The sequence below is a fragment of the Rhinatrema bivittatum genome, chromosome 15 (genome assembly GCF_901001135.1).
Source record: "Rhinatrema bivittatum chromosome 15, aRhiBiv1.1, whole genome shotgun sequence".
Classification (NCBI taxonomy): Eukaryota; Metazoa; Chordata; class Amphibia; order Gymnophiona; family Rhinatrematidae; genus Rhinatrema; species Rhinatrema bivittatum.
The window spans coordinates 20200252-20222460 of NC_042629.1; the positions used below are offsets into that span (position 1 = coordinate 20200252).

Consider the following 22209-nt stretch of genomic DNA (forward strand, 5'->3'; position numbering starts at 1 on the left):
GATCATAATATTTTCGTCTGAGCTAAATTCTGGTTCCATGCTTTGTATCTTAAACAGGTCTAACTGCTACCACCAAGTCCCATTGTTCTTCTTGTGGTTCGTTTACACTCGGTGGGCCCAGGCCAATGCCAAAGCTTTAGTTCTGTTGTACGCCAACTTATGCATGTATGGAAAGCTGGTTAATTACGTCTACACAAATACATATGTGAGAAAGAAGAGGAACGTCATGGATATTATAGAAGAAAGTTGTATGATTCCCTCCTGCAGGGAATCCTCTGAAATATAAAAATAGTATCTCAATATTGTTTTAATAAACATATGAAAGTAGTGCCTAATAATCAACTGGGAAAGAAAAACTAAACTTCCCACCTAGACTCTTTAGGCTCTGTTTTCAAAAGATATTTCCCAAAGCGATGAAAGAGAAATGTATTTTCCAATACCACAATAGAATATAAATAGAGAGGTTTTTTTTCCATAGGTAACATTGTCTGTATAAAGCACTATGTACACTTTAAGCTGAATTTTCAAAATGTGATGCCCGTAAAAATGAGCATCTACTCACACAAGTAGCCTCTACTTGCATATTCCATATTTTGAAAAGTCCAAAATGCAGGCGTATTTTCACTTTCACAAACATATATATGCACATAAAAAGTGGCCGAGGAGCATTTCTGGGCAGGACCAAAAGTTATGCATGTAAATTGATATTTGTACATTTGCCAATGTATGTATTTTTATACCCACTATTTATCTGGCATAACTGATATTAAATGGTGCTGTTACAAAATTTACAGACTTATGGGGGGGGGGATAAATTCTATTTAAAAAATATGTGTAAAATCTCCCCGCATATATTTTTAAACTTGAAAATAAAAATACATATATACAGCTGTTCAGAACCACTTAGCTGAATGAGCCTTAAAAGTGCTACTTATCCAGCCAACAAATATTTATTTGTGTGTATCCTTTATATGCGCATTTAGCCAGTAAAGCCTAAATTTTCAAAAGACCGCGCGCACAAAAACTGGGAGATACACATGTGACTGGGCCGTGCATGTGCCGAGCGCATTTTAGAAACAGCCCGGGTACGCGCAGAAGTGCCAGGCCATCAAAAAGGGGCAGGCGTCCCGCGGGGGCAGGGCGGGGGCCGGCCAGGACAGCACGAGCTGGCAGCTGCCCGGCGCGCAAAACTTACGTCTGCTCCTTAGAGCACGTAAGTAATAAAACAAAAAAATCTAGGGTAGCTAGAGTAGGTTTAAGGGTCGGGGCGGAGAGGGGAAAAGGGAGGAAGGCTGGGTAAGGAGAGAGGAAAGTTCCCTCCCAGTCCGCTCCTTAGAGGGAACTGGGAAAGGCCTTCTCGTGTCGCCACGTGTTGTTTTTTTTTTAAATCCCCCCCCCCCGCATGCTGAGAGGCCACCCACCTGCACATGCGGGCGCGAATATTAAAATCCGGCGCACATGTGCGAGCGGGAATCATATTTTATAGCATGCGCACGGTGACGCGTGTATGTTATAAAATTGCCGGGTCCATGTGCACGCGCCGGGAACCGCACGTGCATGGACACCCGCACACGTCTTTGAAAATCTACCCCTAAACTTCTAAACAGGTTTGTGGGTGCACATGTGCGCACATTCGTCAGCCTGCGCCCAGGAATGCATCCGTTTTATAACATTCCCATGTTTATGCACGTAATTATAAAATCGCCTGGTCGCACACCTTTGCACGCAAATCCTGCTTCTACAACATAAGTGGGAGGAATTTAAAAGACATGCGAGTCGTCATTACCAGTTTTACTGGTTTATTTCTAGTTTGCCCAGGTAAGGAATAGGACTTCCAAACCCCCTATTTTAATAGCCTCTCTTCTCCCCTGTTAGCCACAATCCTTAAAACCCTGCCGATCTAGTTGTCTTTATTTTAAAACTTGCACGTCATCCATAGCAGAAGTAAAATTACATAGCAGGGGACCCCAGCACATGCCTGTGTGCATAAGTATTTGCGCGCTAATTTCAATGTAAAATCCAGGAATGCCCCGCCCCTTTTTGGAACTTTTCATTTGTGTGCATAGCAATATTGCAGGATAGATTTGTGTGTATTTTATAACCCGCACAGGGGTTGATCTGCATGTGGCCATATACACGCATATATGCGTGCATGCTCAGGCGTTATATCCTCCATGACTCCAGGCTTCACTAGTCTATTGACAGTCTTGCAATGCATGCATTTGTTGGGTTGCCTTCACAAGGTGCTGTTTTGGTTGTGCCCTTCCTGAGTAAAGTTCATTTGAATTTTCCAGATGTACAGAAGTATACTAGAGGCTAAAATCTTATCTCATGACTTGTAGTATTTTTATTTCTTTTTTTTAATTATTTTTTATTTATGCATTTTCAAATTATACAAGATTAATCTTGATCAGAAATATAAGAACAGAATTATAAAACAAATGAAGAAACTGCACAGCAAGAAAATTAGCATTTTCCCATTCTCAATACAAGTCCTCAATCTGGGAACGGACCAATCCCCAACCCAAAGAAATAAATCAAAGAAAGGAAACAATAGACAAACAGCAGCCATACTTTTTCTAAGGGGAACAACTAATGTATTACAATTGGAGGTTATTGGCTACACAAGGAGTTTTCCCTATCAGAAACTGAGTTAACTGTGGGGGAATCATAAAATATATATGAATTATTTTGGTATTTATTCATGCACTTGCATGGAAATTTCAAAAAGAAAACTTCCCCAATTTGCTGGACCTGTGGTCATAACAGGAGAAAAGATCTTCTCCTTTTTTGGGTCTCCCTCGAGACATCCGGGAAAACCAGAACTTTACATTGAAGAAATAGCTCAGATCTATGATGAAAGTAGTCTCATTAGCCAATCTTTATCTGGTTCAAGTACAAGAGCCACAATAAGTGTAGCTGGGTCGGCCAGTTCTGCATCCGATATCTCCAACATAGTAGAAATGTCCACACTTGGTTCTCCCACTGGAATTGACGGTGCTACTCCCTCTCCTTGCCTTTCCGATCTTTTAAACTTTGGGAGGTAAAATATCTTGGACACTGGTGGAATTACATTTTCCGAGACCCGTAGGATCTCCATTAAATACCTCCTAAACATCTCCTTAGGAGATATTAGAGGAACTTGAGGAAAATTAATAAATCTTGCTTCTATTTTTTATAGCATTTTCCAGATTTTCAATTTTCAAAGCAGTATTGACCTTTTCTTTAATCATAACAGTCTGTGCCTGTTGTGTAGCACTTACTTGATCTCTTATAGTTGAAAATTGTTGATCCATTTCAATTGTTGTATTAGAAAGAGCCAAAGGTTTTTCTTCCAACTCATTCCTAGTTTGCCTCCTATTTTAATAGCCTCTCTTCTCCCCTGTTAGCCCCAATCCTTAAAACCTGCCGATCTAGTTGTCTTTATTTTAAAACTTGCACGTCATCCATAGCAGAAGTAAAATTACATAGCAGGGGACCCCAGCACGTGCTTGTGTGCAAAATTATTTATGCGTTAATTTCAACATGAAATCCAGGAATGCCCATGCCCCACCCAGACCACGCAAATGCCCCATCCCTTTTTGAAACTTTTTATTTGTGTGCATAGCGGGCAAGCATGTGCTTACTCAGAATGCTTTTAAAATCCGCTTGGGTTGCGCCAGCCAAAATGGTATACATTTCTCCCAGTTTGGCATGCGCCAAGCTTTTAAAATTCACCTTCAATATTGCAGGGTAGATTTGTGTGTATTTTATAACCCGCACGGGGTAGATCTGCATGCGGCCATATGCACGCATATATGAGTGCATGCGTAGGAATTTTATCCTCCCTGACTCCAGGCTTCACTAGTCTATTGACAGTCTTGCAATGCATGCATTTGTTGGGTTGCCTTCACAAGGTGCTGTTTTGGTTGTGCCCTTCCTGAGTAAAGTTCATTTGAATTTTCCAGATGTACAGAAGTATACTAGAGGCTAAAATCTTATCTCATGACTTCTAGTATTTTTATTTCTATGGCCAAATTAAAGAGCAGCAACAGTGCCAGCATAATAAAGTCTGTGTCTTTTGCCAGAAGCATAAAGTTGTATTTCTTTCAGCTTCTAGAGAGGATACAGTTGTCGCCTTCTCTCTGCAGCTTTTCAACTTGACAAATTTAGTGATTTTTTTATCAGCATCTTGGTGAAAGGATAAATGAGGGAGAACATCTCCCATGATGTTATAGCTTACAGGAACAGGCATTTTAACCTTAATTACTGTTGTAAACTGTGACAGCTCTTCAGATTTCAGTCTCTGATTTGCAGAAGTTGACTGCCTTCTCCACTATTTCAAGTATGCTGATATAAATCTTAACAGCTTATCAGAAGGCTACTGTTATGACTCTAGCAGGGCTGAGTAGTAACAAAATGGTATTCCAACCAGTAATGCTTTCAATTAAAGTATTTTGGGTCAATTTTCAAAGGAACTAGCCATCTAATATTAAGAGTTAGGAAATTAGAAAAGGCCCTTTGAAAATTCACCTTGAGTAAGCAGATACATTTAGCCACTCCTTGCACTTCTTTCCGAAGCTCCTCACTGCCTCTGGTGTTTTGAGCACCTCTTGGTCTGATATTATTGTCTCCAAAAGCGAGCCACCTGTGCTGAGCTTCACATAGCAACTTTGATCGAATATTGCTGCATGAGGTGCATTCCTCGTGGCCTCAGAATCCTTAAACAACCACGCTACACATGGACAATAAAGAATTTATTACCCACTGGAAGTAAATATTAAATAAATGTTCCTTCAACCTTATGGTCCTCATTGTTGAAACCACCAAGCAACTAGCTGCCACCATATGCAACAACATCTCAGTACAACTTGAGAGCTTGAAATCCCAAATCTTACTGGTCACCTTCCAGTCTCAACTGTCCAATTTCAAGTGGGACCTGGAGAAATTCAGATCTGACCTCAAGGCACCAAAATTTAAAAAATTCCAATGTGACGAGTCTGACTACTCTAAGGGATTTGTTTAACCTTGTATGCCACAGAAAACAAAATATGAGGTATTATAGGCTGTATCTGATGGGCGGTATCCTTTGGCTAGGTATTCGCCAATCTTGCGGCTATACCTATGAGAATATTCTTATACCATTTTAATATGGAATCTTAAAACAGACTCTCTCAATCCATTTGTCTATTATTTAATTTTTAAAAATTTTTTATATGCAACTAAAATATATCTTTTTTTGTTTTCATATATGACTACAATCATCCGTTGCTTGTCCATAAAATCTCTCTTTCTCGATGGTCAAAACCTCTTGACAGGAAGAGATAATAAGGAACATTTTTCGTCGGAGGGAAAACTTCCTCTCCTTCTTTTTTGATTCGCCTAATTCTGGTGCCCTTCCTGACACTGACTGTGTTTTGACATATCGTCTGCTTCAGGGGCTGGAGAGAGCTTAAGAAACAATTAACAACCACTTATAAAACATGCTTCCTGGTTCAGAAAACGTAATGAATTTTCCAACTTACTATGTATCATCTTTCATACGCTGCCATCTTTCTGCCATTGATAGCGTATATCCAACAACGTAAACTTATAAATTGGAAAGGAACCAATCACTGTTGGGCAGGTCACCAGAATTAGGTGGGAGATCAAGAAAGAAGGAGAGGAAGTTTCCCCTCTGATGAAAGATAAGTTTTTGTTATTATTTCCTCCTGACAAGAGAATTTGACCATCAGGAAAAAGAGAGTTATGGACATAGCAAAGGATGATTTTAGTCATGTATGAAAAACCAAAAAAGATATATTTTAGTTGCATATATAAAAATATTTTAAAAAAATTAAAGACATATGGATTGAGTGAATCCATTTTAAGATTCCATATTAAAATGTCATAAGAATAATCTCATAGGTACAGCTGTAAGGTTGGTGAATAACTAGCCAAAGGATCTTGGACATGAAAGACAGCCTATAAGGATCTAATTTCCCATATTTGGTTTTCTGTAATTAATTATACTCATAGGGGGTGTTAAGAGGCATTCTGTTTGCTGTAGTTTACCCCTGGATGTCAACAACCCATCCGGCTCGCAAACAATTTACCTTTGATTATTCTTCATCGGACGACTTGGTTCAGTGATTTTCTCCTCAGTAGACTGCCTCCTCCCTTTCAGTTACCTATACTTAGAAATGGACCATGCAATCAGGTGTGAGCAAATATATAGAGTTAACTGATACTGCAAACATGTAGGCAGAAGTTAAAGCTGAAATTTGAATTGTAGCTTGTCTGGTATTATAGCAGCTGTAGCTGACAGAGTATTGTATATTTGCCAGGAAACATATATAGATGTAGGTCTTACCAGCATCTTGAGAAGAGGAAAGTAAAATGGGACTTTAACGTTTGCTGTATTTTTCAATCACTTTCTCTGCTATTATTTATTGAATATATTTGATTGATGAAAAAATATACCTTATTAAATACGTGCTGTCTGAAGAACATTTTCCAGAGCTGGATTGCTTAAAGCGGTGCATTAGGCTTCAAAGAGTTATTAATGCTCTATGCTCAAAATTATTGGTCACTTATTAACTGGATGATATGGACCTATAGTTTGGTGTGGCCATTAGAGCTACGAGCTCATGCAACCTGAAAACTTCTGAACATATTCTACACATTGGGGCAGATTTTCAAAGGCTACACGCGTAACATAAGCGCATAACCCGAGAAAATTTGCCCCTGCGCGCACCGAGCCTATTTTGCATAGGCTTGGCGGTGCGCGCAAGCCCCAGGATGCGCGTATGTCCCGGGGCTTGCAAAAAGGGGCGGTCCAGGGGCATGGTTGGGGCATGGCGGTGGTCAGGGGGCGGTCCAGGGGCAGGGTCGAGTGCTCCGGCACAGCGGCCTGTGCCGGGGCATGGTGCGCTGGCAGGCGTAACTTTATCAACAAAGGTAGGGGGGGATTTAGTTAGGGCTGGGGGGTGGGTTAGATAGGGGAAGGGAGGGGAAGGTGGAGGGGCCGGAGAAAAAGTTCCCTCCAAGGCCTTTCTGATTTTGGAGCTGCCTTGGAGGGAACGGGAAAAGCCATAGGGGCTCCCCTCGGGCTTGGCGCATGCAAGGTGCACATGTGTGCACCCCCTTGCGTGCACCGACCCTGGATTTTATAACATGCACGCGGGAGCGCGCGCATGTTATAAAATTGGGCGTAGATTTGTTCGCGCCGGGTTGCCCAAACAAATCTACGCCCACGCATACGTTTTAAAATCTGGCCCATTGTGCAAAATTGAGCTATTCATTGAAATGAATTTTGCTTCTCTCTTCTGTCATTAATCTTTTAATCCCCTCCCCTCTCCCTCATAAGAACATAAGAACTTGTCATACTGGGTCAGATCAAGGGTCCATCAAGCCCAGCATCCTCTTTCCAACAGTGGTCAATCCAGGCTACAAGCACCTGGCAAACTCGCGTGGCCAGGTGCATGTTATATATTCTGATACTCATGTGAACATGCGTACCTGATCATGTACTGGCGCTCGCATGAGCATGCGGGTGCCCATTTGCGCACGGGGGAGAGGTATTTTTTAACCCTCGCGTGGTGACGCGATCAGGTCTTTGTCCAGTTCCCTATCCCCCTAACTCACCTTCTTCCCTTTTCCCCTCTCCATCCTGACCCCTAAACCCACCCTACCTAACCTTTTTTTTTTGCTTCAAAACTTACCTGTTCCTTTGAGCAGAAGTAAGTTGCACGCACTGGTGGGCTGCCGGCATGAGCCCCATCCATACCCCGCCCTAGCCCACCCCTTTTCAACAACCCAGCACTTCCACACATACCGTTTTGAAAATACGCTTGGCACAGCCATGCGCGTATCTCCCAGTATTTGTGCGTGTCGAGTTTTGAAAATTTACCTGTAAGTCAACCTGATTAATAGCAGTTAATGGACTTCTCCAAGAACTTATCCAAACCTTTTTTGAACCCAGATACACTAACTGCACTAACCACATCCTCTGGCAACAAATTCCAGAGCTTAAATGTGCGTTGAGTGAAAAATTATTTTCTCTGATTAGTTTTAAATGTGCTACTTGCTAACTTCATGGATTGCCCTCTAGTCCTTCTATTATCCGAAACAATAAATAACCAATTCACATGTACTTGTTCTAGATCTCTCATGATTTTAAAGACCTCTATCATATCCCCCCTCCAAGCTGAACAGTCCTAACCTCTTTAGTCTTTCCTCATAGGGGAGCTGTTCCATTTCCTTTATCATTTTGATCGCTCTTCTCTGTACCTTCTCCATCACAGCTATATCTTTTTTGAGATGCGGCATCCAAAATTGTACATAGTATGAGTGATCTCATCATGGAGTGACACAGAAGCATGACATTTTCTGTTTTATTCACATTCCCTTACTAATAATTCCTAACATTCTGACTGCCGCAGCAAATTGAGCCGACAGTTTCAATGTTTTATCCACTATGACGCCTAGATCTTTTTCCTGGGTGGTAGTTCCTAATATGGAACCTAAGATCGTGTAACTATAGCATGGTTTATTTTTCCCTATATGCATCACCTTGCCCTTGTCCACCTGAAATTTCATCTGCCATTTGGATGCCCCATCTTCCAGTCTCGCAAGGTCCTCCTGCAATTTATCACAATCCACTTGTGATTTAACTATTCTGAATAATTTTGTATCATCTGCAAATTTGATTACCTCACATTGTATTCATTTCCAGATCATTTATAAATATATTGAAAAGCATCGGTCCACTGTTTACCCTTTTCCACTGAGAAAATTGACCATTTAATCCTACTCTCTGTTTCCTGTCTTTTAACCAGTTTGTAATCCACGAAAGGACACCGCCTTCTACCCCATGACTTTTTAGTTTTCTAGAGGGACTTTGCCAAATACATTCTGAAAATCCAAATATACTACATCTACTGGTTCACCTTTATCCACATGTTTATTAACCCCTTCAAAAAAGTGAAGCAGATTTGTGAGGCAAGACTTGCCTTGGGAAAATCCATGCTGACTGTGTTCCATTAAACCATGTCTTTCTATATGCTCTGTTATTTTGATCTTTAGAATAGTTTCCACTATTTTTCCCAGCACTGAAGCCAGGCTCACTGGTCTAGTTTCCCGGATTGCCCCTGGAGCCCTTTTTAAATGTTGGGATTACATTGGCCACCTTCCAGTCTTCTGGTACAATGGATGATTTTAATGATAGGTTACAAATTTTAACTAATAGATCTGAAATTTCATTTTTTAATTTCTTCACAAGCCTGAGGTGCATACCATCTGGTCCAGGTGATTTGCTACTCTTTAGTTTGTCAATCTGGCCTACTACATTTTCCAGGTTCACAGTGATTTTGTTCAGCTCATCTGACTCATCATCCTTGAAAACCATCTCCAGAACCGGTATCTCCCCAATTTCCTCATTAGTAAACTCAGAAGCAAAGATTTCTGTGTTTACTAATGATGATCTTTCTGCAATGGCCTTATCTTCCATATAACCCCTCAGTCATCTGACGGTCCAATCAACTCCCTCACAAGTCTCTTGCTTCGGATATATTTTTAAAAGTTTTTATTATGATTTTTTGCCTCTTCGGCCAACTTCATTTCAAATTCTCTCTTAGCTTGCCTTATCATTGTTTTACAAAACTTGACAATGCTTGTTTTTTCCTATTTTCTTCAGATTGATCCTTCTTCTAATTTTTGAAAGATTTTTTATGGCTAAAATAGCCTCTTTCACCTCACCTTTTAACCATGCTGGTAATCATTTTCCTTTCCTCCTACCTTTCTTAATGCATGAAATACATCTGGACTATGCTTCTATTTTTAAATAATATCCACCCTGTCGTACACTTTTAACCTTTGCAGCTGCACCTTTCAATTTTTTTCTATTTTCCTTTTGAAAATTTAGTTTTAGAGCTGCAGATTTACTTATTGTCCCCCTTCCAGTTATTAGTTCAAATTTGATCATGTTATGACAACTATTGCCAAGTGGCCCCACCATCATTACCTCTCTCACCAAATCCTGTGTTCCACTAAGAATTAAATCTAAAATAGCCCTCTCTCTCATTGGTTCCTGAACCAGTTGCTCCATGAAGCAGTCATTTATTCCATCCAGGAATTTTGGGCCAGATTTTAGTACCTACGCGCGGGCGTGGATTTGTGCATGCAACCTGGCGCGCACAAATCTACGCCTGATTTTATAACATGCGCACGCCGAGCCCTAGGGGAGCCCCGATGGCTTTCCCTGTTCCCTCCGCCCCCCCCCCCACCTTACCCTCCCTTCACCTACCTAATCCTCCCCCCAGCCCTATCTAAATCCCCCCTGACCTTTATTTATTTAGTTTTGCCTGTATCTGGGCAGGCATAGGTTGCGCACGTCAGCCTAGAGGCCCCACTGAGGCCTCTGGCCACATCCCTGTCCCACCCCAGACCGCCCCGCCCCTTTGTTCAGCGTGTAACCCTTCTACGCGTAGGGCTTTTAAAATCTGCCCCTTTATGTCTCTAGCATGTCCTGATTTCTCTTAGCATTTCATCATCTGTCTGAACATTTTGGCCAAGTGGATGGTAAAATACTCCTATCACTATACTCTTACCCAACACACATGGGATTTCTACCCACATAGATTCTACTAAGCAATAGCATTTAGTCTGCTAAGCATTTAGTCTCTTGCATTATCTTTATCCTGATGGACATAGTCATAAAGTACTACACCTCCACCAAGTTGATCCTCCACCAAGTTGATCCTCCCTATCATTGCAATATAAAGGTAGATTTAAAAAAATATGTGCACGCATCCATGTAGCCTCGGTTCCCAGTGCGTGTACATGGATACAGCTATTTTATAACATGCGCGCCGGATTGTCATGTCCACGCACGCGTGTTCGGGCAGGTTGCCTGCTCCGTGTGCATGTGCAGGCATTTTAGAAAAATACACGCGGCAACACAAATGGGCCTCCTCCAGTTCCCTCCTTGTCCACTCCAATTAAGGAGCTGTCCCGGCCCAGCCTGCCCCTCCCTGCCCAGACCACACCCCCGGCCTGCCCCTTCTGCAGGGCCCGACACTTCTGCACATAACGGGGGTTGCACACATGGCCGGGCCCATTCTAAAATGTGTGCAGTGCGCACATGGTGCTTTTAAAATTAGGCCGATAATTATAGCACTGTCCCATTGGTTATCCTCCTTCCACCAGGTCTCTAAGGGCCTTATTTTCTAAACGTATCGCATGCGGTAAGGGACGTTTCGCACGCGAAATGTCCCTTTTCGCGTGCGATACCAAAATGGGGGTGGAGTCGGCCCCGAAAGAGGAGGAGTCGGGGTGTCACTGGGGCCGACTCTGCGAAGACGCCACGGACGATGAAAAGGTAAGGCCCTTTTCGCGTCCGAGTTCGCTCCCAATAGCTACACCTCCTATGGTGGTGCTATTAAGTGCGAAAACGGCAGCGATCGCAGGCCCGCCCCCCCCCCCCCCCTTTAACCAGCAGTAAATAACACAACAACAATATTAACATAAATAATAAAACAACATTAACATAAATAGTAAAACAACATAATTTGTTAACTAACTTTATGTGACCAGCAAACACCCCCCGCTTCTAGGTGCCAAGCATGTAAGTCCGCTGAGGCGCACACACCAGCTGCCACTTACACCTGCCGATAAAACCATAGCGTCATTGCCGGCGACCCGACCATAGAAGTCAGGGTCATATGGTCTAAGCGCCTCAGCATTCTTCTCTTCCTCTCTCTTGGCCGTTGAAGCATCGAGAAACTGTGCCAGATCTGTTAGGCCGCTTGCCCAGTCCGAGCCGCCTGTTCGATCCTCCTAAGTGCGGGGGTGAGGTATCGCTCCCGCCAGTCATCGGACGAAGCCACGCTGACAGTGCCTGGCCGAAAAGGGGGCCGCCCATGCTGGGCTTCCCCCTTTTACACCCCCCAGCCCACCCCCCGGGCCCTCCCCCAGGACTGCCCACCTTGCCTTCCATGCCCCATTGTGTCCTGCTCCCTAACGGAGTCACGGGTTCTAAATTCCTCTTCCCTGCACCATCAACTCACCCACGCATTGAAACTCTGGAGCTCTGCTTTCCTCTGGGGACCTGCACGTGGAACAGGAAGCATTTCAGAGAATGCCACCCTGGAGGCTCTGGATTTCAGCTTTCTACCTAAAAGCCTAAATTTGGCTTCCAGAACCTCTCTCCCACATTTTCCTATTTTGGTGTCCACATGTACCACGATGCCGGCTCCTCCCAGCATTATATATAATCCTGTCTATGTGATACGTGAGGTCCGCCACCTTTGCACCAGGCAGGCAAGTTACCAGGCGGTCCTCATGTCCACCAGCCACCCAGCTGTCTACACTCCTAATAATTGAATCACCAATTATGTTGGCCGACTTAACTCTTCCCTCATGGGCAGTAGCCCTGGGAAACGTGTCCTCAGTGCAAGAGAACAATGCGCCAGCTGGAGAGCAGGTCCTTGCTACAGGATCACTTCCTGCAATGCTCTCCAACTGGGAGACCTTTCTGAACCAAAGCAGCACCGAGGCTACCAGACTGGATTTGGGACTTGGCTACTATGTCCCTGAAGGTCTCATCAATGTACCTCTCTGTCTGCCTCAGCTCTTCCAGGTCTGCCACTCTAGCCTTCAGAGATCGGACTCATTCTCTGAGAGCCAGGAGCTCTTTGCACCGGGTGCTCACATACGATCTCTCACCGGTGGGTAAAAAGTCATACATGTGACACTCGATGCAGAAGACTGGGAGGCCCCCCTCTTGCTACTGGACTGCTGCCTTCTGATGCAGAGCTGGAGGCTAGAAATTAAAAAGCAGCTGCCTCGTTAAAGGTAGCCACCTCCTTCTTATAAACCCTGGCATATGCTTTGCCTGAAAGCTGCTTTAGGAAGCCAGATTCCTTTTGTATAGTATATTCCATCCCTTCTCTTATTGTAGCCACAGCAACTAAAATGCCTTAATTCCTGTGAGTTCCTGTGATGTGCTAGCGTGAATGAAAATCTATCACACTCTGTTATTAAACACTTCTGACAGTGCTTTTCCCCTTCATGGTGCTTGTATATGCAATTCTGGTCATTCCTGTTCTGATTTTGGCAAATATACACATGCTGCCTGCCCTCAAATGCTTTCAGAGCTGGCATGAGAACCCACTGCACCGATTCCTTTCTCGATGGAATCCAAGGCAAGGTGCATCGCTTCGCTTTCATGCTGGATCAGGTTAACGGCACATAATGCAGGTCTGCAGAGTAATTCTGGTGGAATATACTTAAAAAAGGTATTTTGCAAAAGCATGTCAGTGTGCTATGTGGAAGGAGAGAAATTGGACAGACTATCAACAGATAAACAGGATCCTGTAGCTTGTGAAACATCCTATACGCCCAGCGCTGTCACTGTTACCCTATAATTATCTACCCATTCCCCTTCTTCTACACAGCTCGCTGACAGATGACTGGCAAGGCTGAAAATTGGAGATATTGAGGTGAAAAGGGGGGGAGGGTCATCTTCCCAGAAAATAATACAAAAGTACCAGGAAACAAAGAAAATGTGTGTCCGGAGTGCACCAAGGTGAGGGCTTAGATTTCCATGATAAGTTTTGCATGAGCTGTGTGCAAACGAAGACAAGAACTAGAAACGGATATGGACCAGAGCCTTCATGTCTGCAAGCTCCGGACTTCAGAAGTGGTGCCAAGAGACCTTTTTTTGGATGGAGCTTTTTTTTGGACAGAATTTAGTAGCAATCGGCACAGCATGTAACTCCTAAGTATATCTTTATTCTTTTAAATCACTATTTGGTAACATTCTAGATTGTAATATACAAGAGAAGGGTGCAGCAAACCCCCATTCATACTAATAATAGAAGGATCTTTCAGTGTTGATATATTGCATAATTCTTTCACAAGCTACCATTAGCAAGTGTTTATTATGTATCATAATTACACAGAGGCACTGCCTCTTCTCCGGCTTCTACTACACTCGTACTCTATTAGCAGAGCTGAGACAAAAGACATTGCTAGACTTCACAGTCTAATGGCAGGTTTCTTCCTCAAGATTACAGATGAGCAGTTTAATTAAAGATTGCCTGACATGCTCCGCTCATACAGAAAGGGATTTTCCCTATAGATCAGTTTGAAAATAGGAGAGAGCCTTTTGTGATGTGCTTGAAGGAGCTAAGCCGGTGCCAGAGTTTTACATTCCAGATTATGCTACAGGACACGTTAGTGACCCACAAACACAGCAGCAAAGGGCTGTTAAATAAGGAGCTGCTTATTGTTTCTTTAAATGCAAACGAATATTCTCGATTGCCTTGTCTGCCATTTCAGTGTTTGGAAACTTCCTAACGTTTCCATTCCTGGCAAGGTGGTACTTTCTTTATTGGAACGCACTGTACAATTTTCCACCCTGGATCTTTCATCTTTAGAAATAAAGATATTGTGTGAGAACAGTTTCTTGCATGTAGATCTCTGCTTAGTCACTCGCCTCCCGTCACTCGTAGAGTGGATATATCATACACTCATACTCATATCCCGTCAGTGGATATATCATACACTCATACTCATATCCCGTCAGTGGATATATCATACACTCATACTTATATCCCATCAGTGGATATATCATATACTCATATCCCGTCAGTGGATATATCATACACTCATACTCATATCCCATCAGTGGATATATCATACACTCATACTCATACTCGTATCCCATCAGTGGATATATCATACACTCATACTCATACTCATATCCCGTCAGTGGATATATCATACACTCATACTCATACTTGTATCCCGCCAGTGGTTATATCATACACTCTTACTCATACTCATATCCCGTCAGTGGTTATATCATAAACTCATACTCATACTCATATCTCATCAGTGGATATATCATACACTCATACTTATAACCCATCAGTGGATATATCATATACTCATACTCATACTCATATCCCATCAGTGGATATATCATACACTCATACTTATATCCCATCAGTGGATATATCATACACTCATACTCATACTTGTATCCCGCCAGTGGTTATATCATACACTCTTACTCATACTCATATCCCGTCAGTGGATATATCATACACTCATACTCATACTCATATCCCATCAGTGGTTATATTATACACTCATACTCATACTCCTATCCCGTCAGTGGATATATCATACACTCATACTCATACTCCTATCCCGTCAGTGCTTATATCATACACTCGTACTCATACTCATATCCTGTTAGTGGATATATCATACACTCATACTCATATCCCATCAGTGGTTATATCATACACTCATACTCATATCCCGTCAGTGGTTATATCATACACTCGTACTCATATCCCGTCAGTGGTTATATCATACACTCGTACTCGTACTCATATCCCGTCAGTGGTTATATCATACACTCGTACTGCATGAGAGCGACTGGACTGAGAAATCTCTCCCCTTCCCCTGAATCCAGAAGAAAGGCAATACTATTAAGACCTGGTGGTAATCCCTTCCCCCATGGTCCAGAGGGAGACTCTCATAGGAGGGCTGAGAGAAAGAAGAAAAGGAAGGATAAGGAGAGGGTTCTGGAAGGCTTTTGTGCAGTCTGAATTTCCAGCTAGATCCTTGGCTTCTCAGATTTTGCATATTAGAATTTAATTGTACCACATTCTGATTCAAGGTCTTTTGATGGCAGAGTAAATATACAATATTGATCAGAGACGACCATTTGATTATGCTTTCGAAAAGTAAAAAGACAGTTCTACGTACAAAGCATTAATTTGCCTGACTTACTTATTACTAGACCTGCATTTCAATCTTGTCAGCTCCAAAGCTGCTCTCTGTAGTTTAAGCACTATAATATAATGCTACAGATCCTTTAAAATAGCAAACACTTTTAAAAGCAGTTATTTGGTTTGGGATTGCAGGCTCCAGCAAGTGCCAGGGAGATTGTGGCTCCCTGCACTTCTGCTTCTTGTAGGCAGGTCTGGGTGTTAACAGACAACTTGGTCTCTAATCTATAGCAGGAGCTATGAGTACTTAATGCACACCACTCCTATCTTCAGCTGGACAGAGAAAATAATGCGTTAAGGAGTCATTTTGTAACAGCCACGTGGAAAAGTAATTTACCTGCCAACTTTACACCAGTTTTCAAAGGGAAAAGAGGTGTAAATATACATAAATACTTCTGAAAATGTGAAATTATGCACATGGGGTAGATTTTCAAACATACGTGTGTGCCAGTTTTATACCGTGCACGTGCATGTTACAAAATCGGGTGGCCACGTGTACAGTCTAACTTCTGTTTATTCGCTGCCTTACTGACTATTGAAAGCATAAACACACAAACATACTAAATAATATTCCCCAATAGTTAACTTCGCCCCAATACTTAAAAAAAACCAAAACATTTCCCAAGCAAAACTTACTGATTCCTTTCAGCCACTAGCAAGGTGATCCTCTCCTTTCAGTGCTCCCACTGGATTTTTAGGGTTATGGTGATGGTGATCACGGGTACACAAAGATGAAATTTGTACATTGTACTCTCAACCTAGCTTGATAGCAGCTAGGTAGAAAGTGCATCAAGCTAGGTCGAGAGTACATTGTACAAATCTCATCAATTTATACCTTTCATCACTCCAAATTGCATCAAATCTTCACTGATGTGTACTGTGCTGTTCGTACCTCTAACTGTGCATGTAAAACTGCCCCCAAAACCTCTCCCCAAGTTCAGAATGGCCCCTCTTACAAAGGTATAAAAGGTTGACCAATATATGTGCCTCCCTAGAGGCCCTCTCTCTCTCTCCCCCTCTTCCTGCCTGAAAGGGGATTTGCAATATTTATCGCAAATCCCATTTCAGGCATGACACACAGCATAACATCAGGAATAAAGATGTTATTTCCGGCATTAAATCATGTGATAGCTTGCGTTACATGTAACATTAAGCATCCCTCATTTTCATAAGCTCTTCCCAAACTCCTCCCATTTGACTAAATTTTTAAAATTTGCATACATATCGCAATGCGTTATTTATTGCATGTGTTATGGCGTTATCGCCAATTTGATGAATGACCCTGTAAATTACTTAAATTTATTACTCGCCTAAGAAAAGTATTCTGAGCAAGGTACAACAGAATAATCGAATTACAAAAAAAACATAAGTGACAGTATCATTAAAAACAAACAATATCATTCATAATAGATAATAAAATGACATTCTATGAGGAATTTCTTCAGGAAACAGCTTAAGACCTTAATTTTTAAAGAAGCATTTGATATTTTTATGGTAATTTTGTTGTGTTTTATTTGTGATTTTATTGTTGTATGTTAAAGTGTGATCTGCTTAGTTTGAAAGTTTTATTATAGGCAGACAAGAAATGTTTTAAAATAAATAAATATGACTAATTACAGGGCAATATTATATACAGCATTATAAGAAGAAAATAGTTTTTCCATTTTAAAATATGTTTGTTCTGCACTATTTTTGTCATTATTTCTGAGTTCCATGTTTTCAACGTGTCTGATCCCTTTCTGACCTATGAACCATTCAAAATTTATCAGGTACTTACAGCTGGACCCAAGGAACTTAAAGGTCCTGGAGTGATAATTTCTCCACTTTGTGGCTGTAGTTTTCAAGCAAATGGATAAGGGATGCACATTTCTTTTGTGTGCAAACGACAGTGATTTTTTAAAAAGATGTATTTGTTCTTTGATACTTTGCTGTCAGACCCTTTGAATATGGGTCATTCTTAGGATGCTGAGGAAGCTCAATATCAGGATTACACTTTCAGAATCTGAATTCTAATTGGTGGACTGGATACATGAGGTAGATTTTAAAAGCCCAGAGCACGCATCAATTGGGGGATGTAAGCCAACTGAATTTTAAAAGCCACATAGATGCAACTCACCCGATTTCAAAAGGGACATGGTCTGGCTGGCACATGGGCGTTTCAGAGCATGGCCAAGAGATGGGCATGTAAATACTTACGCGCCTCAGCACATGCTCAGGTCCTCCGCCAAAAAACTGCAAGACTTTACTTCTGAGAGACTTCTTAGGAAATTAAAAAGAGGGGCAGATAGATAGAAAACAGAGAATAGGGCTAAATGGTAAATTTTCCCAATGGAAAAAGGTAAATAGTAGAGTGCCCCAGGGATTTGCTCTGGGACCACTGCTTTATAATATCTTTATAAACAACCTGGAAATGGGGATTGTGAGAAATTGCATGAACACATTGCAAAACTGTGAGACTGGGCATGCAAATAACAAATGAAATTTAATGTGGACAAGTGCAAAGTGATGCACCTAGGGAAGAGTAACCCAAATTATGGTTACAAAATGCAAGGTTCCACATTAGGAGTCATCACTAAGGAAAAGTATCTAGGTATCATCTTTGAAAATACATTGAAATGTTTAGCTCAGTGTGCAGCAGCAGCAGCCAAAAAAGCAAATAGAATAGTAGGGGTTATTAGGAAAAGAATGGAATTAAAACAGAGAATATCATAATGCCTCTGTATCGCTCCATGGTGCAACCTCATCTTGAGTATTGTGTTCAGTTCTGGTCACCACATTTCAAAAAATATATAGCAGAACTAGAAGTTACAGAGAAGAGCGACCAAAAAGATAAAGGGGATAGAACAATTCACCTATGAAGAAAGGCTAAAGAGGTTAGGATTCTTCAGCTTGGAGAAGAGACGGCTGAGGAGAGATATGAAAGAGGTCTATAAAATAATGAGTGGAATGGAGTAAGTAAATGGTAATCAGTTGTTTACTCTTTCGAAAAGAACAAAGACCGGGGATACATAATGAAGTTACTGGGTATACATTTTAAACTAATAAGAAAAATAGTATTTTACTCAATGCATAATTAAACTGTGGAATTCATTGCCAGAGGATGTGGTGAAAGATATTAATGTATCTGTGTTTAAAAAAGTATGAACAAGCTCCTGCAGAAAAGGTCCATTAACCATTGTTAGAGCTTTAGAAATCCACTGCTTATTCTTGGGATACGCAGCATGGAATCTCTCTACCCCTTGGGGTCCTGCCAGGTACTTGTGACCTGGCTTGGTCACTGCTGGAAACAGGATACTGGGCTTGATGGATCTTTGGTCTGACTCAGTATGACAAGTCTTATGTTCTTATGAAGAGGTTTAAGTTGTAAAAAAAACCCAGCCATTTTGTAGGGGTTTAAAAGGACTGGGGTAACTGGGGGAGTTTAAGCTATTAAACCAGAGGGGTTTGGAGGACCTAGCTCAACATTGGGTGAACTGGTGGATGATGAAACTAGTCATGGTGTGAACACATGCCAGTTTTAAAATACCCTGACTTACGCAGTAGAAACCCGATTTACATGCCTGGGTGTGTGCACACTTAGGGGCAGATTTTAAAAGTTATGCATGTAACCCTTAAAAAAAACCCCTGCGCGCGCCGAGCCTATTTTGCATAGGCTCGGCGGAGCGCGTAAGCCTCGGGACGCGCGTATGTCCCGGGGCTTGCAAAAAGGGGTGGGGCTTGGGCGGGGAGAGGTGTGGCCTGAGCCTCCCGGGATCGCGGGCTGGCCATTGGCTGGCGCGTGTACGTTACACCTGCCAGGAGGGAATGGAGGCTGGCTGCGCGGCTCGGCGCACACAAGTTGCACAGTTGTGCACCCCCTTGCGCGCGCCAACCCTGGATTTTATAACATGCGCGTGGGTGCGCGCGCATGTTATAAAATCGGATGTAGATTTGTTCGTGCCGGGTTGGGCGAACAAATCTGTGCCCGCGTGCAGGTTTTAAAATCTGCCCCTTATAATTGGGCACACTTGTGCGTGTGGCCAGTCTATTTTATAATGTGTGTGCACCGGCATACAAGCGCCAGAATGCGCCCTTGTGCCAGTTTAAAGTTACCGTCCCTATTCTCAAAGTTCATAAATGACTTCTTCCAATGAATCTCTGGCCTTATCCTAAAGTGTATTTTGTAGTCATCATATGACAAATTGAATTTCAACAGCTTTTCTCACTTTTAACTTTTTCTTTTTAATATCTTTCAAATGCTATTAATATTCCAGTTAAACTTTATTGAAGAAAAAGTTCTATAGGGGAAAAATCTAATGAAAATTGTAGCATTCTCTGCTTTTCTCCATACTTGTCCTACTTTCTGACACTTTCAGAGCCAATGGAAGAGCAATGGGGGAAGAGCAGGACTCCCTGATTGGATCCTGGGGAGAGAGGAAGGCGAGAGTGAGACATACCAGTCTATACCACTAGATTATTATTATTAATAAAAGATTTGACATCTCTTCAGTTTCTCAAGTGTAGGCCATGTAAGAGTAATGTAATAAATGGACAGACAGAGTGGAGGATGTGCTCCTTATCTGCATCATAGTCTTTATTTAAATGCTTCTGCTGTTTGAAGCTCCATCAGCATAGCCAGATAGGATTCTTATTATTCATTTTTCTGGTTTTGTTTTTTGTTATGTTTATTTATTCCATGTTTTATTTTTTGTTTTGTTTTTTAGTTGTGTCTGGTAAGTTGAAATTTTGTTCGCCATCTTCTCATCACGCCTCAATGTGACTGAAGCTCCTCCCACCCTTTCCATCCACATCCTTCCATGCCCTTCAACCAAATCAGCTTCCATGTTTCCTTTGTCATTGGCAACAAAGACAGACCGCAGAGAATGCTTTCTGCCTGATGCATGGGTAACTTAATGACAAAATAAAGTCAAAGGTAATGAGTTGCTAATGTTTTATCTGTTGAAATGGTGTGGATACCAGGTTCAGCTGTTCTTGTACACATCTTTATTTTCCTGAATATGCTCATTCACAAGCATATGAGTCATAGTAGGAGTTTTAATTACATTTGTCTGTCCTGGCCAGTGGAGCTTTGGTGTACAATGCCAGACTTTCATTTCTTGAAAATAACAAACCTCATGAAATTCATTCCTTTCTTGGCACTGGTTTTTTTTTTATTTTAAAGAAAATTGAAAATGAATACTATATGCTCATATTGAGCCTTATTTTCAAAAGGTTTTACATATGTAAATAGGTTCTTCAGAATTGCCTGGTAGGAGGGTAGGAGTTGTGACATGACATGTATGGATTTTTGCATGAACAAAAAAAAGAAGTGATCCAGGGGTGGAGTTGCTAAATTATTTGCAAGCATAGGGGGTATTTTTCAAAAGGAATTACACGCATAAAACTGGTTTTTACACGTGTAAATTCACTTTACTTATGTAAGTGGGCTTTAGAAAATTGCTTTTATATATGCCATTGAATTGTCCATAGGAAGGTTTTACTCACGTATAAGTGCACGTTACACATTTAAATGGCTTTTGGAAATGACTATAATAGTATTTTACACGTGTAACTCCTTTGAAAATTACCTCCATACTTTTCAGATGTATGTGTAAATATACATGCATGCATTTATATCTGCTACAGAGCAGACGGCAATATAAGCATGTAAGTCCATTTTGAAAATTCAGGATAAAGTCTGTGAGTAGTTTCTACTTGCAGACTAATTTATGTGCATAGTTATAAAATTGTTTGTATTCTGAATATATTGGAATATCCATTCTAAACAGATTCCAGCCAAATATACATAAATATAATTCATAAAAACAAAATTATAAGACCATACAAACATTCAGGCAGACATAAATGACATAACACTAAATACCAGAGTATTAAAAATAAGCCAGATAAAATAAAAATAAATACTGTGACCCTTAACTATAAGCTTTCAGAAATAGGTAATCCTTCAGATTGTTTTCAAAAGACACTACTCATCAGGCAAATCATTCCATAAAGATGGCTCCATCACAGAAAAGGCACAATGATGAGTAGCCTTGCAGTGAGCCTCCTTTACCGAAAGCAGAATGTAATGGCTGGGAGGGTTTGTACCAGACAAGAAGGTCACCAAGATGGTCAGTATGATATGTGGGACAATTTCCCATTAAGAGACTTAAAAACTAAAAAAATCAAGAGTTTAAAAATGTAAGCTCACTTTCCCTCAGTTATCTACTTTCTAAGCCTGATTTGATCATTTAATTTCCCAAGTTACATATTCGAAAACATCTGGTCAACACCTCAGAGGCCCTATTTAAAATTTCAGAGTGTGTTTAAAATGTCAGTTTTTGTTTTTAACAATATGGCATTTCATCAGTCCACATCTGAAGAATATATATATAATATTTTGTTTTTTCAGTGAGTGATTTGTTTTATTCTCTTTGGTGGTGAATTGTTATCGCTCCCACTT

The 22209-nt window shown here is 41.3% G+C and overlaps 1 protein-coding gene across 7 annotated transcripts in view; it reads left to right on the forward strand.

Moving 5' to 3' along the window:
- Window positions 1-22209, forward strand: part of ROBO1 (roundabout guidance receptor 1) — a 1172418-nt gene that overhangs the window by 1027262 nt on the left and 122947 nt on the right. For all 7 annotated transcript variants that reach the window (XM_029577784.1, XM_029577785.1, XM_029577783.1 and 4 more), the window contains one exon: window positions 20471-20479. In XM_029577784.1, coding sequence (XP_029433644.1) covers window positions 20471-20479 — 9 coding nt within the window. The remainder of the gene's footprint in view (window positions 1-20470; window positions 20480-22209) is intronic.